At 44.1% G+C, this 22,199-nt stretch overlaps 2 protein-coding genes across 5 annotated transcripts in view; both read left to right on the top strand.

Annotated features, from left to right (window-relative positions):
* Positions 1-2,058: 2,058 nt before the first annotated feature.
* rpgrip1 (RPGR interacting protein 1) lies at positions 2,059-20,963 on the top strand. Its single transcript, XM_070435204.1, has 28 exons — positions 2,059-2,268; positions 2,567-2,796; positions 3,029-3,082; positions 3,464-3,581; positions 6,063-6,274; positions 6,769-6,871; positions 9,978-10,124; positions 10,298-10,403; positions 10,504-10,527; positions 10,623-10,769; positions 10,878-10,951; positions 11,339-11,559; positions 11,865-11,971; positions 12,122-12,172; positions 12,290-12,469; positions 12,727-12,844; positions 13,737-14,249; positions 14,508-14,779; positions 15,037-15,388; positions 17,701-17,885; positions 17,991-18,050; positions 18,175-18,504; positions 18,995-19,064; positions 19,186-19,283; positions 19,423-19,612; positions 19,702-19,786; positions 20,278-20,417; positions 20,597-20,963. The coding sequence occupies exons 2-28, from the start codon at positions 2,709-2,711 to the stop codon at positions 20,845-20,847; spliced, it is 4,296 nt and encodes a 1,431-aa protein (XP_070291305.1). The 5' UTR covers positions 2,059-2,268; positions 2,567-2,708; the 3' UTR covers positions 20,848-20,963.
* A 210-nt stretch (positions 20,964-21,173) lies between these two features.
* Positions 21,174-22,199, top strand: part of fam113 (family with sequence similarity 113) — a 17,261-nt gene continuing 16,235 nt past the window's right edge. For 3 of the 4 annotated variants that reach the window (XM_024012457.2, XM_024012466.2, XM_024012449.2), the window contains exon 1: positions 21,175-21,826. Coding sequence is in view for 3 of the 4 variants with exons in the window: in XM_024012466.2 (XP_023868234.1) it covers positions 21,824-21,826 (3 nt within the window). In the remaining variant the exon portion in view is untranslated. Of the gene's footprint in view, positions 21,827-22,199 lie in introns of all 4 variants that reach the window. The other variant, XM_024012473.2, reaches the window with a different exon arrangement.

Raw genomic sequence — 22,199 nt, 5'->3', positions numbered from 1 at the left:
TTGGTGTGGCAAAACAAACAACAAAATATGCATGCTAGCAAAGCCACTACACAACACAACACTAAACAATACATTAATTGCACTATAATGGTGACAAACGGTGCCCACAAACTGTTTGGGCCTACATAAAGCTGTCCCAACAGCAGTCCCAACACCTTACCACTGCTACACCTGGCTATCAGCGGAGCCTTGACTGGCATCGAAACAGTTAATTCAGCCTCATTTACTGCCTTTTTAAAAAGCATAGCTGATATGGCTGACTTGTTTAAACAAATGTGGTTTCTACTGACAATTGAGATGTACAAACTATGGCATAAGGGAACGATGAGCGGACAAGAGGCAATCCGTAATTTCGATTAAGACATTAATGAGCGAGCTAGGACGGACGTTGTCAATATAACTATTTGTTCAGCACTTTTGAAATATACATCGACAGAATTCAGAACATGGCCCGTTCTTACCTTATTCTCCCTGTACACCAAGTCAGAACCGTAGGATAAATAACGGAAGCAGACAATGAAAGCTCTTACACTATCAATGGTTACATTTCTCTAAAACAGGCTATAGGCTACATGTGCACCACCAAGTGAGAACAGTAAGCGAAATCAAGACCAGAAAAGGGACCAAATTATTAGCGAGAGGCACATGGGCTACTAACAGGTTACTACACAACATACACTTAGTATTACTTTCCTTGCTACGGTATACATATCTCCCTGACATATTACATCATTTATGCAGCAGCATACAATACATTTTTGGAGCTGTGTTCACTTCCTTCCAAACCACTCATTGTTGAATTTGCGATTTCCAACTTGTTGTGTAATGTTTATGTCCATGATACGTTTTATCTATAATTTCTCTTCATTATTTATCCTCATATGACAAGGATTGAAAAGGATTTGCTAGTAGATTGTTGACTTTATTCATGATGATGACTGCTAGCTAAGGTTTTGAAAGTATGATGTTGACATGATCAGTCCAATCGAAGCTACTGTACATATAACGTGATTTGACATCATTTTATCTGTGGCCAATGACCTTCTAATGTAACTCTATGGCAGCTCCCAAAGAGCTAGAATTTTCTATGTCTACCCTTAGACTTTGCAGTGACGTAGTGTCCCCAGTGACAGAACACTGAGCCAATCACGGCGCAACGCTCCGTATTTTCTGCTGGCTTGCCCCACCACCACAGAAAGAGTTAGGCTGAAACACCTGCATTTTGGAGCTGCCTTACTCAAGAAAACAAAAAAGAGACCATGTTTGTTTGCGGCTTTATTAACTCAATGATATATATGTTTTTACATTGTTTGCGAACTGATATGTGTCACGTATTAATATTTCTACTTTTTTTGCTAAAAATGTGGGGCTCAAAACAGGTTCTGCCCCACCTGCCGTTAATGACGGGTTGCCACTGATTAGGTGACAAGTGGATTTTGCACCCCTCAAACACAGGAAATAGATTGCTGAAAAGGAAAGATCCTCAGGTGGGCGGGGCATGCATGTTGCTAATGTCACGTATCCCTCCTTCTTCCTTTCCTTCTCTCCTCCTCCCCCTTCACCTAATAACCACAAGTGCCCCTGTCCACCTCTCTTCCTCTCCCCCTCTCACCCTCTCCTCCTTGCCCAGTTGTCTGTACATATCTAGGATCAGTTTATCCTCTCCTAATCCTAACCTCAGCCAGTTAAGACAAAACCTAAAAACTGACCCCAGTGTCTAACTTCATCCTAGACCATTCCTTCAGCCTAGCTAATCAGATTAAGACTGAGATAGGATTAGTATAGGAGCAGGTGGGACACTAAGACTGTGTCCAAAATGGCACCCTATTCTCTACATAGGGTCCATCGGGCTCTGGTCAAAAGTAGTGTACTAAATAGGGTGCCATTTGGGACAAAAAAAATGAGACCGGCTGGAGACTGTACACAGAGAGAGAGAGAGAGAGAGAGAGAGAGAGAGAAAGAGAGAGAGAGAGAGAGAGAGAGAAGAGCGAGAAGAGCGAGAGAGAGCGAGAGAGAGAGAGAGAGAAGTGGGGGGAGGGATTCTAAGGATTAGTTCTATTGGGCTCTATCATAGTAGCTGAGTTAGAGACACTTACAGTGCCTGGAAGATTGTGACGGGACCAAATGTAACCCTCAACTACTTCATTTTCATAATTGGTATCGTCATCATAACATTTAACAGCATCGACTTTATCATCATCAACACTTCTTCTGTAACTTCACATTTCGTTTTGGACTACCTGGATGCTACTGTGACGAAACAGGTAGGTGACAACACTGCTAGCTACCATGCTGACACTGTGCTGTGCTCAATGAGCTGTAAAATGAATTCAGCTTAATGTCTGGGCTTGAAATGTCAGTGAAGTAGAGGTAATATGCTCAAAGGTAAGGCCCTTACTATCATTTATGTTAAAAGTACAGAGTAAATAGGCATATTTCTTAAGATCTATTGTCTGTCATGTATGAGTCATCTGTGTGTTTTCTCCTCGCTCAGAAATTATTGTAAGGAACAACAAACATAATATTTGGAAGTCTACTGCATCGTATTCTGTCGTTTATCTGAAAGCACCAAAAGAAAAAGGATTCTGTGATCATACCGACCCACTACGTGTGATGTCAGTCCCATCCTCTGTGATGACATCACCACCAGGGCCCCATCTCCATAGAAAGAAGCATTGTGATTGGCTGAACCTTCATTAGGACCAATCATGTCTCTGACAGTGGACGAGACAGCTGGGGATCTACCAGTGAGGGACGTAGGGCTGATGAGAGGAGGGCTGATGCCCACCGTACCAGGTAAAAAGGATGGAGTGGGGGAGAGTGAGATGGGAGGGGGTGGGGGGAGAAGAGTGAGGGAACAAGAGAAGAAAAGAATGCAGAAGAAATGAGTAACTGAACAAAACAGTGCATTTACATTTTACATTCATGTCGTATCAAATGTTAGTATCAGGAAATAAATAGATTTGATTGAAGCAATGTGGTTTAACACCCTGTCTCCTTCGCTTTCTGTCTGTCTCTCCTTTGCCAGACTCTGTGAGAGACGGAAGGTCATGGAAGAAACCACAGATGCTCAAGTTAAAAGGTCAAACAAAACCAGGAACTCACAGATCAAAACCAGGAACTCACAGATCAAAATGACAATGTATCTATTTCTGGGAATTTTTCACCTCTAATCCCTTCTCTATCTTTCTTCCTTCTCTTGTCTTTCTTCCTTCTCTTGTCTTCCTTCTCTAGTCTCTTCCTCTCTTTTTTCTTCCCTCTCTCTTTCATCCCTCTTAATTACATTTCTTTCTCCTCTTCTTCACTGTCAGTATCTTCCACCTCTCCCTCTCTCTTTATTCCCTCTCTCTTTCCCCTCTTTCTCCCCTTTCTCTTTCACTCCCCCCACACTTTTCCTCACCTCTGTTCCATTCCCTTATTTTCCCTCTCCTTCTTCCCTCTTTTTCTTCCTCCTCTCCATCAGACCGTCAGAGGGTGTTCCAGGTGCCCAGGGAGCAGCTGGAGGACCAGTGTTTCCGTCTGCAAGAGGAGAACAACCTACTGAGACAGCACACACGCACACAGGAACAGAGGCTACGCAGGTACTTGTCCAATGAGACACGCTTCTTTTTGTTCTGCATTACATAACATTTTGCTACGGTGTGCCCTGATGAACACAACCCAGCTGAACCAGACCACCCAATGTATATCAAATCAAATCAAATCAAGTTTATTTTATATAGCCCTTCGTACATCAGCTAATATCTCGAAGTGCTGTACAGAAACCCAGTCTAAAACCCCAAACAGCAAGCAATGCAGGTGTAGAAGCACGGTGGCTAGGAAAAACTCCCTAGAAAGGCCAAAACCTAGGAAGAAACCTAGAGAGGAACCAGGCTATGAATGGTGGCCAGTCCTCTTCTGGCTGTGCCGGGTGGAGATTATAACAGAACAGGCCAGATGTTCAAAAGTTCATAAGTGACAAGCATGGTCAAATATAATCAGGAATAAATGTCAGTTGGCTTTTCATAGCCGATCATTAAGAGTTGAAAACAGCAGGTCTGGACAGGTAGGGGTTCCTAACCGCAGGCAGAACAGTTGAAACTGGAATAGCAGCAAGGCCAGGTGGACTGGGACAACAAGGAGTCATCATGCCCGGTAGTCCTGACGTATGGTGCTAGGGCTCAGGTCCTCCGAGAGAGAGAAAGAAAGAGAGAAGGAGAGATTAGAGAGAGCCAAGATTTTCAAAATGTTCATAAATGACAAGCATGGTCAAATAATAATCAGGAATAAATGTCAGTTGGCTTTTCATAGCCGATCATTAAGAGTTGAAAGCAGCAGGTCTGGGACAGGTAGGGGTTCCATAACCGCAGGCAGAACAGTTGAAACTGGAACAGCAGCAAGGCCAGGTGGACTGGGGACAGCAAGGAGTCATCATGCCGGTAGTCCTGCCGTATGGTCCTAGGGCTCAGGTCCTCCGAGAGAGAGAGAAAAGAGAGAAGGGAAGAATTAGAGAGAGCATACTTAAATTCACACATGACACTGGATAAGACAGGAGAGTACTCCAGATATAACCAACTGACCCTAGCCCCCGACACATAAACTACTGCAGCATAAATAATGGAGGCTGAGACAGGAGGGGTCAGGAGACCACTGTGGCCCCATCCGATGATACCCCGGACAGGCCAAACAGGAAGGATATAACCACCCACTTTGCCAAAGCACAGCCCCGCACCACTAGAGGGATATCTTCAACCACCAACTTACAATCCTGAGACACAGGCCGAGTATAGCCACACAGATCTCCACCACAGCACAAACCAAGGGGGGCGCAACCCAGACGGAAGATCACGTCAGTAACTCAACCCACTCAAGTGACGCACCCCTCCTAGGGACGGCATGAAAGAGCACCAGTAAGCCAGTGACTCAGCCCCTGTAATAGGGTTAGAGGCAGAGAACCCAGTGGAGAGAGGGGAACCGGCCAGGCAGAGACAGCAAGGTCGGTTCGTTGCTCCAGTGCCTTTCGTTCACCTTCACACTCCTGGGCCAGACTACACTCAATCATATGACTACTGAAGAGATAAGTCATCAGTAAACACTTAAAGGTTGAGACGAGTCTGCGTCTCTCACATGGGTAGCAGACCATTCCATAAAAATGGAGATCTATAGGAGAAAGCCCTGCCTCCAGCTGTTTGCTTAGAAATTCTAGGGCAATTAGGAGGCCTGCGTCTTGTGACCGTAGCGTACGTGTAGGTATGTACGGCAGGACCAACTCGGAAAGATAGGTAGGAGCAAGCCCATGTAACGCTTTATAGGTTAACAGTAAAACCTTGAAATCAGCCCTTGCCTTAACAGGAAGCCAGTGTAGGGAAGCTAGCACTGGAGTAATATGATCAAATTTCTTGGTTCTAGTCTGGATTCTAGCAGCCGTATTTAGCACTAACTGAAGTTTAACTGACTTTACAACCATCAAGATTAATTGTCAGATTTAACAGAAGATCTCTTTGTTTCTTGGGACCTAGAACAAGCATCTCTGTTTTGTCCGAGTTTAAAAGTAGAACATTTGCAGCCATCCACTTCCTTATGGCTGAAACACAGGCTTCTAGCGAGGGCAATTTTGGGGCTTCACCATGTTTCATTGAAATGTACAGCTGTGTCTCATCCGCATAGCAGTGAAAGTTAACATTATGTTTTCGAATAACATCCCCAAGAGGTAAAATATATAGTGAAAACAATAGTGGTCCTAAAACGGAACCTTGAGGAACACCGAAATGTACAGTTGATTTGTTAGAGGACAAACCATTCACAGAGACAAACTGATATCTTTCCGACAGATAAGATCTAAACCAGGCCAGAACTTGTCCGTGTAGACCAATTTGGGTTTCCAGTCTCTCCAAAAGAATGTGGTGATCGATGGTGTCAAAGGCAGCACTAAGGTCTAGTAGCACGAGGACAGATGCAGAGCCTCGGTCTGACGCCATTAAAAGGTCATTTACCACCTTCACAAGTGCAGTCTCAGTGCTATGATGGGGTCTAAAACCAGACTGTAAACCAGACTGTATATCCTCTATGTCCTCTCTCCTCAGGATGTCCACCAAGCTGATGCGTCTAAGGGAGGGGCGTCCGGGTGAGGCCGGTACCAGGGTCAGGGAGGGGGACATGGAGGAGATGATCCAGGAGCTGGAGGCGCGTGTGGCCACCCTAGAGAGCCAGAAGGGGGCACTGCAGAGCAAACTCAGCATGGCCAGGCAGCACATCATGGACATGGGGCCTGGACGGAGTTACCACAGACTCAGAGGTACTTAGCTGTCTGTGTAACTATAGAGCGATATTTTGAGTCATGTATTTTGAGTCATCTATGTGAAAATAATTCTACACAGTATTGTTTATGAAATTCTATTTATTGTCCTCCCTCCCTGTACGTCATCACTGATGTGACATGACTAAATCTCTACCTGGTACAGCCAAAAGAGGAGTGACCACCCCTCAGAGCTTTGTTCCTCTCTAGGTTTGTTCCTAGATTCCTTCCTTTCTAGGGAGTTTTTCCTAGCCACCGTGCTTCTGCATCTGCATTGCTTGCTCTTTGAGGTTTTAGGCTGGGTTTCTGTATAAGAACTTTGTAACAACTGCTGATGTAAAAAAGGGCTTTATAAAATACATTTGATCGATTGACTAAATTGGTGAAAGCTATCCAGTGGATCCTCTGTAGGCTTTCACCGATCCAATCATAATGGAGGAATTAAGGAAATATGCATTTCAACACAGGACACCTTTCCCCCTTTCTCCTTTCAGGGCGGGGAATGGATGGGCAGGGGGGAGTCAGACAAGCAGCACAGACAGCTCCGCCCCGCTACGGCCTCAGCCTGGAGGACACCAGAGGAGCGATAGAGACATTGTAAGGAGAGAGAGAGAGGGAGAGGGAGAGAGTGGGTGCGTGTATGCACGCAAGAGACCATGAGCAAAAAAACAGTTGAGTAGAGAAGCAAGTGTCCAACATTCGTCCAACGTTCTTCCCTCCCACCCCTCCACTACTGTACCACTCCTAAACAGACATACAGTGGGGCAAAAAAGTATTTAGTCAGCCACCAATTGTGCAAGTTCTCCCACTTAAAAAGATGAGAGAGGCCTGTAATTTTCATCATAGGTACATTTCAACTATGACGAGGACAGAAATGGAAAAAAAAAATCCAAGAAAATCACATTGTAGGATTTTTAATAATTTATTGCAAATATATGGTGGAAAATAAGTATTTGGTGACCTGGTTCAGTGCCGTAGTGTGGTATGTGCTCAGGCGATTCGGGGCAGTACAAACAGAAGAAAGATTTCTGGCTCTCACAGACCTGTAACTTCTTCTTTAAGAGGCTCCTCTGTCCTCCACTCGTTACCTGTATTAATGGCACCTGTTTGAACTTGTTATCAGTATAAAAGACACCTGTCCACAACCTCAAACTACACTCCAAACTCCCACTATGGCGAAGACCAAGAGCTGTCAAAGGACACCAGAAACAAAATTGTAGACCTGCACCAGGCTGGGAAACTGAATCTGCAATAGTAAGCAGCTTGGTTTGAAGAAATCAACTTGGGAGCAATTATTAGGAAATGGAAGACATACAAGACCACTGATAATCTCCCTCGATCTGGGGCTCCACGCAAGATCTCACACCGTGGGGTCAAAATGATCACAGAACGGTGAGCAAAAATCCCCAGAACCACACGGGGGGACCTAGTGAATGACCTGCAGAGAGCTGGGACAAAGTAACAAAGCCTACCATCAGTAACAACTACGCCGCTAGGGACTCAAATCCTGCAGTGTCAGACGTGTCCCCCTGCTTAAGCCAGTACATGTCCAGGCCCGTCTGAAGTTTGCTAGAGAGCATTTGGATGATCCAGAAGAAGATTGGGAGAATGTCATATGGTCAGATGAAATCAAAATAGAACTTTTGGTAAAAACTCAACTCGTCATGTTTGGAGGACAAAGAATGCTGAGTTGCATCCAAGAAACCATACTACTGTGAAGCATGGGGGTGGAAACATCATGATTTGGGGCTGTTTTTCTGCAAAGGGACCAGGACGACTGATCCGTGTAAAGGACAGAATGAATGGGGGCCATGTATCGTGAGATTTTGAGTGAAAACCTCCTTCCATCAGCAAGGGCATTGAAGATGAAACGTGGCTGGGTCTTTCAGCATGACAATGATCCCAAACACACCGCCGGGCGAACGAAGGAGTGGCTTCGTAAGAAGCATTTCAGGTCCTGGAGTGGCCTAGCCAGTCTCCAGATCTCAACCCCATAGAAAGACATCCATCGGTCTGTGCCTCTGCCCTACTGTGAAGACGAGTATGATCAATAAGGGCACATACGACGGTCAACGAGCGTACGTTCAATGGCGCGCTACTCCCCTCCCACCTCCCCAAAAAAAATGGCGAGCAGAGCTTTTCTGGACATGGGAGCGCCAGAATATGCTGTTTCACCTTTTCGCTAGAGACACACTGTTTGTCATGTTGTTGGAAGCTCAAAGGTGCTGGTAAGTAAGCGAGTACAAACTCTAGGACGGACACTATGAAAAACAAACCACCAAATGTAACCAATAATAGGTACATGGACAGTGACTCAAAGGACCAGAAAGTAGAGGAGATGAAAAGAAGTTTGGTTTACAACAGAATGGCTAAATGACCACATCGAAGAGGTGAGGCATGCTGTGAGGCTGAGTTAATATGGTGAGTGGAGCAGAGATCAGCAAAATCAGCCACACTCAGGGCTCGTTAATGAGGCGAGAGTTCGTGAAAAGTGCATGATGAAAGTTTGTGACTCGTATGGCCGAGAGAAAAGCAAGCAGTTTCAGAAACGTGAGCCTGAGCAGGAATTACATTTAATTTATTTATAATGAATGCATTGAATGTGTTTTTTTCATTGAAATTCGATTTTTTGCATGTTCCACTATTAAATTAATATATGTATGGGTAAGTAAGCGATGCTTGTTCCCTTTCATATGTTAAAGGCAAAACTTGTTTTGGGTCCATATAAACGGTGTTTCATTTGTTCAAGTGTTGGCCCGCGACTTTGTTCAGGTTTTAAGCATTTTGGCACTGGGTATTTTGAGTTTGACACCCTGATGTCTAGATGAAGGGGAGGAGACGGTTGAAAGAAGGATTTTGTGAACTGAGACAATTGAGGCATGGATTGTAGGTAGAGATGGTCTGTTGCAGTAGGGTAAAAAATGAGACTCAAGACACAATATATAATTTGTGCCGTTGTAAGGGGGGTATGGTAGCAGGGTAGCAGAGCAGACATCAGTTTTGTGGATGTAGCTCAAGAAGAACTGCAACGGACGTTGTGTCTGGGGTATTTTCTCCCTCCTCAAATGTCATAGTTTATCCTTCTCGGTGTGGTGTTAAGTAAGAATGGTCAGTACAAAGGGTATATAACAAAGTATTGAGATAAACTTTTGTTATTGACCAAATACTTATTTTCCACCATAATTTGCAAATAAATTAATAAAAAATCCTACAATGTGATTTTCTGGATTTTTTTTCTCATTTTGTCTGTCATAGTTGAAGTGTACCTATGATGAAAATTACAGGCCTCTCTCATCTTTTTAAGTGGGAGAACTTGCACAATTGGTGGCTGACTAAATACTTTTTTGCCCCACTGTACGTTCCTCAGGTCCGTGAGTGACTACCTGTCTGCATAAAAACAGACCATTATAATTGCAAACCACTCTGATGTAGTTAGGCAAGCAACCCATGAGGCAGATTCATAGGCTATGTTCCAATATCCACACAAGCAAACCACTTAGAATACATGCGTCATTTAATACATTGCTTCATTCTAAGTGGTATTACTATGAAACCAAAATCAATTTCCTAACAGTACACTAACAGACCCATAGATGACAATGCTTTGCTGTGTGGCCTGTGTGATCTTACCTTAGCAGAAGCATAACTACTCCTCTTTCCGCTCCCTCCTATATTTCTCCGTCTTCTTTCCTCTTTGATCCAGCAGGTCCAGTGTGATCGAGACCCAGAAGGTGAGGGTGACAGAGCTGGAGCAGGCTGCCCAGTCCCTGAGAGACACACTTGGGGAGAAGGAGAGAGAGATAGAGGACAGTATGAAAGAGATGAGGAGACAACAGGCCGGCGGACACAGGTGGGGGAAGTTCACACACACACAAGCATGCACACACACAAGCATGCTTACACACACACACACACACACACACACACACACACACACACACACACTTACCCATTCCTACTTCTTAGCACACCTCTGAGCTGTAGTATGTTGTGAATCTAAACGAGGACCTTTTCCTTCTCCAGGATCACTATAAAGGACAATGTGGACATGATCCGCCTGCAGAAGCATCTGTCAGACAAGAGCGCTGCCCTGCGTGTCAGCCAGGAGAAGTTCAACGTGTTGCAAGAGGTGGGGGGCTCTCTCTACCTCGTTCATCCATTCTTTCACTTCATCATGATGAGAAACTGACAACCTCTACCCTGTTTCTTTCCCCCCCCCCCCATTCTAGGCTTATGAAGCTCAATTGGAAGAGGTAGTAAGAGAACCCTTCGGTGTAACTATGAACAATCAGCCAATAACATGAAAGAACTTGTATTGACCGTCTAATATTCCATATGTCCGCTAAAGGGTCAGAGGTCACTGAAGGAGAGCCAGGGGGCATTGCTGGAGAAGGTAGAGGAGCTGAGTGAACAGCTGAAACAAGAGAGACAGAGAGCGCTGACACTGGAGGGACAGCTCACCGCTGCCACTCTTTCTATGCAAGCCCTCGAGGAGGTATTGCAACGAGTCTGCAAGTAGGGGTGGAGGAAGTAGGTAGAAGTTCTCCCTCCCTACCCATTGATACAAGGCCAAATACTTCTAACTTTATACTATTCTATTCAGTTCCAAGAGAGAGTGTCAGACCTGGAAGGAGAGAAGAATCTACTGAAGGACAGCTATGATACACTCCTGGAGAGGTGAGGAATTAATTAACTATAGTAAATGGACCGACACTGTTTCTGTCTTTCTCTTTCTTCACCTGCCATCTCTCTCTATCTCTCTCTCTCTCTCTCTCTCTCTCTTCTCTCTCTCTCTCTCTCTCTCTCTCTCTCTCTCTCTCTCTCTCCTCTCTCCTCTCTCTCTCTCTCTCTCTCTCTCTCTCTCTCTCTCTCTCTCTCTCTTCTCTCTCTCTCTCTCTCTCTCTCTCTCTCTCTCTCTCTCTCTTCTCTCTCTCTCTCTCTCTCTCTCTCTCTCTCTCTCTCTCTCTCTCTCTCTCTCTCTCTCGTCTCTCTCTCAATCTCTCTCTCTCTCCTCTCTCTCTCTCTCTCTCTCTCTCTCTCTCTCTCTCTCTCTCTCCTTCTCAGCACTTTATCTGTCCACAGTCATGCGGAGGAGAAGGTGGACAGAGAGAGAGAGCTGGAAAAAGATAGGGAGAGAGAGAAAGAGGAGATCTGGAGGATGGACATAAAACGGCTTGAGGAGATTCTGCGAGTGGAGAGGGAGGAACGAGGGAGGCTGGAAGAGGAGAAAGAAAGGTTGCAACGGGACAAAGAGAGGATAGAGGAACAACAGGAGAGGGAGAGAGGTGAAGGAGAGAGAGATTAAGTTCAGTACTGCTTATTGGTAAAGCCAAGAGTTTCTTCTTGGCCATGTGACCAGACCTAGGCTGTGTCTCAAATGGTACACTGGCTATTCCCAATTTTAGTGCACTACATGGGGAATAGGGTGCCGTTTGGACAAAGCCCTGGCATATAACTAGACCTAGGGTTTTTCCTGGTCAGGTCACGTGGTCTAGAAAAACTCATGACTTATTGGGTATCAATTGTGTTCTAAATATCATAGGCAGTCTATTCTATTGTTTGACAATAATTTTTATATGAATTTTCATAGAGTCCGTTGAGTCGATTAGAGGAAAACATGATCGAATGGAACAGGAAGTTCTACAGTACAGACAGGAAGTGACATCACTGCAGAAGAGACTGGACTCAGTCACAAAGGTGGGAGGTTATTATTGACATGAATAACATGTTAAGAATATGTTAATATCAATGTAATAATATACTGTATGTTATAAAACAGTTTTGCTCCGTTTTTCATGTCTCCCCATTCTCTCTTCTTTTTCTTCTTTCTCCCTCCGTTTCTCTCAGGAGTTTGACATGAGTGTTGAGGACCTCAGTGAAACCCTGATACAGATTAAGGTTAGTGCCTTCTCAGATTAGTTAAATAACGACAATATAACGAGTCAACAATATAAGAGGTCCTTTAAACCTTATTAACGTTCTCTCTTACTGCGCATTTTGTAATGCCTTTCGTAGACATTTAGGCTACAGCAGGAGGGCCGTGAGGGTCTGCGGTTCCTAGGGATTGATGCGAAGGTGGAGGACTCATCCAGAGAGCTGAGGGACCTCCAGGCATCCCAAGCAGAGACTGTGTTAGAATTACAGAAGACCAGAGACTTACTGTTACTGCAGCACCGCATCAATAATGATTTGCAGGTAGGCAGATAGGCCTACCTGTTTTCCTTTCAAATTTCTATAATTGTAAAGCAATTTTGGGTCCTTGAAAAGAGATATATAAATCCCATGTATTATTATTATTACTATTATTAACACACACACACAGGCACGCATGGACGCTTGCATACACACAAAGGTAATTATAAAGGTTATCTTCAATACTCTCCTCTTCCCTTCCTTCCTTCCATCTTAACCCCCTCTCCTCTGTTCTCCTTCCTATTCCTGTCCTGTCACAGGCTGAGTTGAACACAATGATAGAGAGAGCAGAAAGAGAGAGGGGGGAGACCAAGAGGAGGGTAGCGGAGAAAGATAAACTACTTGGAAGAAGAGCCTTGCAAATCAACACTTTACAAGGTAAGAAGAATGTGGCAACACTTTATTTGAAGGTACACATATTAGCCACTAATTTGTAGTTTATAAGTGTGTATATTAGTAGCTTTTAAGGCCTTTATAATGTCTTAATTGGCAATATATTAGGTCTCAATTAAGTGTTTTCTAATTCAAACATTACAAGTCATGTTTTACCGGCCAATCCTTAATAACCTCATTGTAAGCCATAAGAGCAAGTTACACAAGAAACAGACTCTTAGTAAGCGGTCTCAATGTGGGACTCATAAGGGCATAGTACCTCAATATGTGATCCCTATAATAAAGTGTGACGACTTGCAATGTTTGAATAAGATATCACTAATTCATTCAAATGGTATCTAAATAATTATTCTTTAAAGGAATAATCCACTCAAAAATGATCTTTCGTATTTCTTTCATTAGTCTAATGTTGATACAGTCCCAAAATGTTTTGCATGTCAGCAGTCAAGTTTTCAAGATATATGATTTACAAGAAGCAAAGTCTAATGCCGCGTTCACATGCTAGTCAGAACGAGGAAACTCTGAACTTTCCGACTTGCTGATTCATTGAACGCGGCAAGTGTATAACTACAATAGTTAGCAAGTTGAACGAGTTTCCTCGTTCTGACTAGCACGTGAACGCGACATTACTTGCCACATCATAATGATGATGCGTTTTGCATCATATGATTCATTTTCATGATGTGGAAAGTTACACTTTTCTTTTTAAAAGTCCAATATCTTGAAAACTTGACTGCTGACATGCAAAACATTTTGGGCAGAAATGAAAAAAATACAAAAATATAGTTTTGAGTGAATTATTCCTTTAATATCAAAAATGTAATTGAGCGTCATCTACTAAAGCTTTAAAATCACTTTTTTTTCTTCTTCTTTAAAGCTCAGCTGAAGGAGTTAGCCTACAGCCCTAGGAACTACAAACGGAACATACCACTACAGTACACCTGGCCGGGGGGGGACCAGGAAGTGGTACAGCCCATTGAAGACGACACCACTTTCTCTCAACTACGAGCGGGGGAGTCCCTTTTGGAGATCCACCTCAGGGGGGCAGCCTTCACCCCTGGGGGGCTACGGACCATGGGGGGCGCCCGGAAAGGGGCGGGGTCAAAAGGTGAAGCGGTTGTGACCTTTTGCACCTACGCCCTCCTGGACTTTGAAATGCACTCCACACCCCTGGTTTCGGGAGGGCAACCCAACTACGGATTCACATCGAAGTACCCCCTCTCTGCTCGTGATTTGGGGAGGCTGGGGGGTCAGGGGGGAGGGGTGCTGGTGGAGCTGCACCAGGCATTGGGAGGGGTGCGTTTCTTGACCCGAGGGGGGGCGCAGGTGCCACTGGTTGGAGCGGTAGAGAGGAGAGGGGAGCGGGTGAGCGGACGAGTCAACATCGCAGGTAAGTCTTAGCATCACCTGGTGTCATTATATTGCAGCAACAACGGTTTCAGCTATCATGGATCAACCATTGTTATAGCCACAATTTATTATTTATGTGTTCTAATGTGCATCATTATTAGCAGACACTATGCGAGGCCATGCAAATGTGGGCCAGTAGAACTGAAACATTAGATATACAGTATACCAGTAATATGACATACTGTGTAAACCAGTATGATTGCGCCCATCATTGAGACTCACCTATTATCCCTTGAAGGCTCTGAGGGAGATGTCATAGGGATCCTGGACTTTTGGATGCGTCTCTTCCCTCCTGCGGAGCCCATGGACACACTGATAGAGAGAGGAACGGACAGAATGACAGAGAGAGGAGCAGACAGACGGATAGAGAGAGGAGCAGACAGACGGATAGAGAGAGGAGCAGACAGAATGACAGACAGACTGATGGACAGAAGGACCATCAGTCCACAGAGACAGTGGAGCCCCATCTGGGCCCAGAGAGGTCTAGGCTTGGAGGACAGTGTGCGCGAGGTAGGCTACTGAGACAATTTTACAACAGGTCTGTCATTTAAAATCCCCAGGTTTTATAGAAATCCTACTTGGAAGATGTCCTGATATCCAGCTTATTTCCTCCTGATTCCAGGAATCTTCTAACTGGGATTTCTGTAAAACCTGGGAATTTGGGGGAAAGTTACTGGAATATTGTAAGCCTAGCTCTGCTCTTAAAAGACCAAAGATTCACTGGGTGGTTGAATTCATGCAGTGCACAATGTTATTTTCCACTACAGCAGGAGCTATTTGACTATGGCGGAGGTATACCCAACGAGCTGGAGGTGGTGCTAGAGCATTGCGTGGGTCTAAGAGCCCGCTGGCCGGAACTACTTCCGGACTCCTACCTCGTGTACCGTCTCTACGACCTGCCGCCTCACGCTTCCCCCACAATACCGTGCAGCGCCAACCCACTGTTCAACGACACGGTCAGCTACCCTCTGGCCGTGACCACTGACGTTCTGGAGTACCTAAGAGGGGGCAGTCTCTGGGTCTATGTGTTCGATGACAATGATGATCAGACTCCACCTGCTTACCTGGCCAAGACACCCATACCACTCCGCCCGCTGGCAGCAGGACAACCTATCAGAGGTGAGAAAATGACAGTTGTCATCAACCGTAATCCTACCCTATCTATCACCAATTCTGTAGAGCTACAGGGTGCCCTTGATTTGATCCGTCATGGAACCTTAGTGCTGAGCTGGAGTAAAACCCTGCAAACCCTTAAACTCATCACATTGTTAAAGACAAAATAGATCATATTGATTCATAGAAATAAAAAGTATGTCTCACCTTCATGCTCTGACCTCTCAGGTGACTCATCCTAAAGGTCTGTGGTTCCCAAACGGTGCCCCCCCTATGGAACTCAGTCGGGCTTTCAGCTTACTCCTGAAAGTTGTAATCGTTGAATGCACAAGGTGCAATTTTAAAACTGGGTAGTGAATCAGCAGTTTTCCTCTTGTCATGTCAGTCATTGCAGACCTTAGAGAGCTATCTACAGTGAGGGAAAAAAGTATTTGATCCCCAGCTGATTTAGTATGTTTGCCCACTGACAAAGAAATGATCAGTCTTTAATTTTAATGGTAGGGTTATTTGAACAGTGAGAGACAGAATAACAACAACAAAAATCCAGAAAAACACATGTCAAAAATTTTATAAATTGATTTGCATTTTAAGGAGGGAAATAAATATTTGACCCCCTCTCAATCAGAAAGATTTCTGGCTCCCAGGTGTCTTTTATACAGGTAACGAGCTGAGATTAGGAGCACACTCTTAAAGGGAGTNATATTTGACCCCCTCTCAATCAGAAAGATTTCTGGCTCCCAGGTGTCTTTTATACAGGTAACGAGCTGAGATTAGGAGCACACTCTTAAAGGGAGTGCTCCTAATCTCAGRTRGTTACCTGTATAYAAGARACCTGTCCACAGAAGCAATCAATCAATCWGATTCCAAACTCTCCACCATGGCCAAGACCAAAGAGCTCTCCAAGGATGTCAGGGACAAGATTGTAGACCTACACAAGGCTGGAATGGGCTACAAGACCATCGCCAAGCAGCTWGGTGAGAAGGTGACAACAGTTGGTGCGATTATTCGCAAATGGAAGAAACACAAAATAACTGTTAATCTCCCTCGGCCTGGGGCTCCATGCAAGATCTCACGTCGTGGAGTTGCAATGATCATGATAACGGTGAGGAATCAGCCCAGAACTACACGGGAGGATCTTGTCAATGATCTCAAGGCAGCTGGGACCATAGTCACCAAGAAAACAATTGGTAACACATTATGCCGTGAAGGACTGAAATCCTGCAGCGCCCGCAAGGTCCCCCTGCTCAAGAAAGCACATATACATGCCCGTCTGAAGTTTGCCAATGAACATCTGAATGATTCAGAGGACAACTGGGTGAAAGTGTTGTGGTCAGATGAGACCAAAATGGAGCTCTTTGGCATCAACTCAACTCGCCGTGTTTGGAGGAGGAGGAATGCTGCCTATGACCCCAAGAACACCATCCCCTCCCATAGAAAATCTGTGGAGAGAGCTGAAGGTTTGAGTTGCCAAACGTCAGCCTCGAAACCTTAATGACTTGGAGAAGATCTGCAAAGAGGAGTGGGACAAAATTCCTCCTGAGATGTGTGCAAACCTGGTGGCCAACTACAAGAAACGTCTGACCTCTGTGATTGCCAACAAGGGTTTTGCCACCAAGTACTAAGTCATGTTTTGCAGAGGGGTCAAATACTTATTTCCCTCATTAAAATGCAAATCAATTTATAACATTTTTGACATGCGTTTTTCTGGATTTTTTTGTTGTTTTCTGTCTCTCACTGTTCAAATAAACCTACCATTAAAATTATAGACTGATCATTTCTTTGTCAGTGGACAAACGTACAAAATCAGCAGGGGATCAAATACTTTTTTTCCTCACTGTATAACTTGTCAGAAATGTCCAGATCAACTAGCCCATGTCAGCTAAAAAAAAAATTTACTAGTTTTTTTTGCCAAATGATTGTGCTGTAATGTTTGAGTGACTCAAATATCACATGAACACACATAAGAGATGGCAAAATGTGTAGAACTGCAGGAAATTAGCTTTAAATCTGCAAAATTGTCTCTGCACACCATGACAAAATGTGTAGAGTTGAAGGAAATTACATTTAAAATGCACCAAAAAAAGTCTCCATCCTATGGCAAAATGTATATAATTGCAGGATATAAGCTTTAAACCTGCAAAATGTTCTCTCCGTCAACAAGAGGGGTGTGAACAGTTTGTGTCATGAAGCTGATCCTAGATCTGTACCTAGGGGAAACTTTGGTCGCACCCCGAAGCCATGCTTCCTGCTATACCTCGCTTCCATCTGTACCTTGCTTCCTTCCTTCCTTCCTTCTTTAATTCCTTCCTTACTCTCAGGTGATTATGTTCTGAGGGACACGGGTGGCGGTCCGCGGGGGATGGTCCGCGTGTTCATACGATGGATTTACCCCTTCCAACCACCAGAGGACAGCACCCAAAGACACAAGGAGATGGACAGGATGGAGAGAGGAAGCGAGAGAGCAGAGGAACTGCCGAGGCCTATTGCCAAGCCTAGGGTGAAGGTATGGTTCACATTTCATTTTTACATAGACTGGTCACATTAATTGTTAGCATCTCCTTGCTCATGCAACCTTTTTCTACCTCTCTTTATATTCTCCTTATTTCAGTCAAAGGCTGTTGAGCCCAGAATGGACAGACCTGCTGCACAAAAAGAGACCAGCATTCAGGTATGGAACACACTTGCACACAAACAACCAACCATTATCATCTGAATATGCAACAAAGTATTTGCTCTATTATGAGATTTGAAAAACTCAGAGATACTGAGTTATCACTCTCTGTACCTGTTAGCCCAAGCCCCGTCCTCCACCAATCAAGCTGCGATTACCCCAACCCGACGCCCAATCAGAGCGAGCCACACCTGTGACATCCCCGGAACCCAGTGTCGCCACACCCCTCCAGTCTCCAGCGAGAAAACGGGTCACGCCTCTTAGATCACCTGCCACACTCCTTCTGACACCTGGGACGAGTCAAGCCACGCCCTCCCAGAAGCAGGCGACCCCTCTGAGGCCACCTGAGGTCAGAGGTCAGAGTTCGCCTGTGTCAGAGTTGACCCCATCTCGACCTGACTCAGCTCGTTCCTCCAGGAGTTCCGCCAGCGATGATAAGAGTTATTTTAAGGTGAGTGGATATAGATAGTATAGCAGAAATTTGAATGCAGACAATGGCCATAAGCAATGCTAACATGTAGGTAAGACAATTGGGCTCCCGAGTGGCGCAGCGGTCTAAGGCACTGCATCTCAGTGCTAGAGGCGTCACTACAGACACCCTGGTTCGAATCCAGGCTGTATCACAACCAGCCGTGATTGGGAGTGCCATAGAGCGGCGCGCAATTGGCCTAGCGTTGTCCGGTTTTGGCCGTCGTTGTAAATAAGAATTTGTTCTTAACTGACTTGTCTAGTTAAATAAAGGTTAAAAAAAWATATATATATAATTTTTTTAAGTAAAAAAATAATAACAAATTATAGGGAATAATTGCAAAAGCAGGATCACATTTAAAAGGTTTGTATACGACTAAAAGGACTGCAAGGAATAGAGAAACAGTATAATGATTTGATCATCATACGTTAAGAGTGAACGTTTGACATCTTTATCTTTTCCTCCCTCTCAGGATATCCCCTCACTGGAACAGGTGTCTTTGGAAGAGGAGGAGGAGGAGCAGGAGGAGAAAAGTGACAAAGGTGATCATTCATTACAGTGCTATCTGTATCCTATTTAAGAAAAATAAAGTACTCTTGTCCTGGAGTTGAATAAGAATATCCTGATGTCATGAACAGTCATTGGTTCTACTTCCCTCTGTAGCCCAAGTGGATAGTGAGGTCATGGAATCCAGAGAATCAAGGACCTCCAACCGTAGTGATGTCATCATTGTTCCTCCATCTTCAAGGAGAATCAGAAAGGTAAGAATCAATCAATCAATGTATCAATCGATTGGGTCTGGTGACCAACTGATTGATTAAGGTGAGAATGAGAAAAATAGAAAATAGACATCTTACATTTTTCTAAAATTTCCTTTAAATCTTTATTTCTGTGTTTCAGGGAGACAAGTTGAGAGTGGAGATTCTCTCTCTCTCTTTTGAGCCCACCTCCCGAGTGGCTCTCGATGAGTCAGTGCAGCGCGTCTATGTGGAGTACCGCCTCCTGGGAGTTCCCATGGAAACCACAGAGACACCCATGTCCCTCCGTAAACCATCGGACGGGGAGGAGATACATTACAACTTCACACGAGGTGTGTCTGTGTGTGTTTGGACGGGTGTAGGTGTTGATGCTCAAATTCCCTGTCTCACCATATATTCTATATTTCCCTCATTCTCCCAGTCATCTATGTGGACAGCTCTGAGGCAGCCCCACTAAGACAGTACCTGTACACCATGCTGGAAGGAACTGACCCAAACCAGGGCAGGTGAGTGAGTGAGTGAGTGAGTGAGTGAGTGAGTGAGTGAGAGTGAGATGAGAGAGAGAGAGAGAGAGAGAGAGAGAGAGAGAGAGGGAGAGAGAGAGAGAGAGAGAGAGAGAGAGGAGAGAGAGAGAGAGAGAGAGAGAGGAGAGAGGAGAGGAGAGAGAGAGAGAGAGAGAGAGAGAGAGAGAGAGAGAGAGAGAGAGAGAGAGAGAGAGAGTAGAGAGAGAGAGAGAGAGAGAGAGAGAGAAGGGAGAGAGAGAGAAGTAGAAGAAGAAGAAGAGAGAGAGAAGGAAAATAGTCATGGCTGGAATGTAATGAATGTAATGGTATCATACACATGTGTGTTTGATACCGTTCCATTCATTCCTTTACAGCCATTACTATGACCCCGTCCCCAATCTAAAGTGCCACCAGCCATCACTGGATGATACCCATGAATGTGTATGTGCCATTTTCAATAGAGTCAATGCATGCTATAATGTGTGTCTACCCAGGTTGAAGTTCACAGTGGTCAACGAGCCAATGGATGATGATGATGACGATGACGAGGAGTGTACCGACGTTGGCCACGCTTTCCTGGACTTACAGGAACTGCTGCTGACAGGAAATGACATCACCGAGCGGCAGATCGACAGTGAGATTCTATATTTCTATTGTTGTAAATATTTCTGTGACATATTCTATAATTTTTCCTCCCTTATGCACTGCATTTCTTACTCTACTCACCCCTCTATCTCTACCACTCCTCTTTCTCTTCCTCTCTCCTTCTCTCCATCTCCCCCTCTCTCTCGCTCTCTCTCTCTCCCTAAATAGTTGTCAGTGTGGATGTAGAGAAAGAGGTGATGGGAAAACTCAAAGTCTCTCTGGAAGCAGCAAAGACTTTGACTGGGATATACTGGGACTATCGCCAGAAGAGAGATCAAGAGACCAAGAAGGATGAAGAGAATGACGAGAAGGAGGAAGATAAGGAGCAAGAGGAGGAAGAGAGGGAAACATTGAAGAAAGAAGATGAAATACAAGTGATAGATTATGACATTGATGATGATGACAGTGACTTTTACTAAAAGTGGAAATCTGAAAAGGATATCATGAAACAGATAGGAATTGTGGTCCCTGAAATAAAGGATATTGAATAACAGTAAACGTCTGACCTTGTATAATAAAACATATTACTGTCTGATCAAGTTATTATTTTTCGGTGTGGAAACTAACCAAATAAATACTGTATAAATTATATTTGTAGAACCTTGTAGAAATGGAGATCAAACTGCATCTAAAAAATAGCTGCTTGTTTGTTTGATCAATGAGTCCTATGGCAATGATACTGTTTATCATCTCGTTATGATCACAGTGACTTTAATTTACAGGACTGCAGGACAAATTTGGTCATTACGACCGATGAGCGCTCTTTACGACCTGTCATAATTAACACGACGCGGGCTCCGCCAAATTCAAATTCACACATCAAATTTCACGCGGTGAATGGTTTGCAGGTGGAAGTCATCGGACACAAAGATTAGCCACATTTCGATGCCTTTTCGATTTAAAATTATTACAGTATTTTATCAAACCATAGAGAACTTATTGTCTAACGTTCGTCTAATGCTAATTGAAAATACATTTATGTTGATGGACTTCTCATTCCCTATCTTGCTAGCTAGCTACTACTGGCTAGCAATACAGGTGCAAATTGGTGTTGCAATTAATTAGCATGCGAATGACTAGTCATATTTTCAATAAAATCAAAGACGAGGATTGTTGTGGCGAAAGAATCACGTACAAAAACTGCATATTTAACCAAACCGTTCTGGAAAATCAAGTTGCCAGCAATCGGCATAATTTTTTTCTCCAAAAACTGAAACGGGTTTGCTAACGTTACTAGCTAACTGTAGTAACAGCCAACTAATAATTTGATCATTTGGACAATAACTCGATTATTCAGACCAGGGGCATCCTGGTTAAGACAGGTTTGACTTCAACCACCTGCTTACATTTATTAATGGTAATAGCTAAATCAAGATAATTCAAGTTCAACCAAACATGGTAAGTATCGTGACCTGGTTGATAGCTCTGGTCCAGTGCGTTAGTGTCCGTTCCTTCACTATTGAACGGACACGAACGCCTTGAACCAGAGCTAACCTGAGACATTATCAAGTACTTATTAACATCCTTGTTAATAAAAGTCTGAAAGAGTTGCCAGATAGCCTTTTGGCCTGCCTAGCAATGTATGTTAGCTTTATGTGGAATCTGCAACAATTGGACCCCATGCATTGGTGACTATTGAAGTGAGTAGGCTACTTCCCAGCAATGTCTATGACACCACTAACTACACTGCTCAAAAAAATAAAGGGAACACTAAAATAACACATCCTAGATCTGAATGAATGAAATATTCTTATTAAATACTTTTTTCTTT

This window comes from Salvelinus sp. IW2-2015, linkage group LG3 (genome assembly GCF_002910315.2).
Source record: "Salvelinus sp. IW2-2015 linkage group LG3, ASM291031v2, whole genome shotgun sequence".
NCBI lineage: Eukaryota > Metazoa > Chordata > Actinopteri > Salmoniformes > Salmonidae > Salvelinus > Salvelinus sp. IW2-2015.
This window is presented reverse-complemented; position numbering and strand designations above follow the sequence as displayed.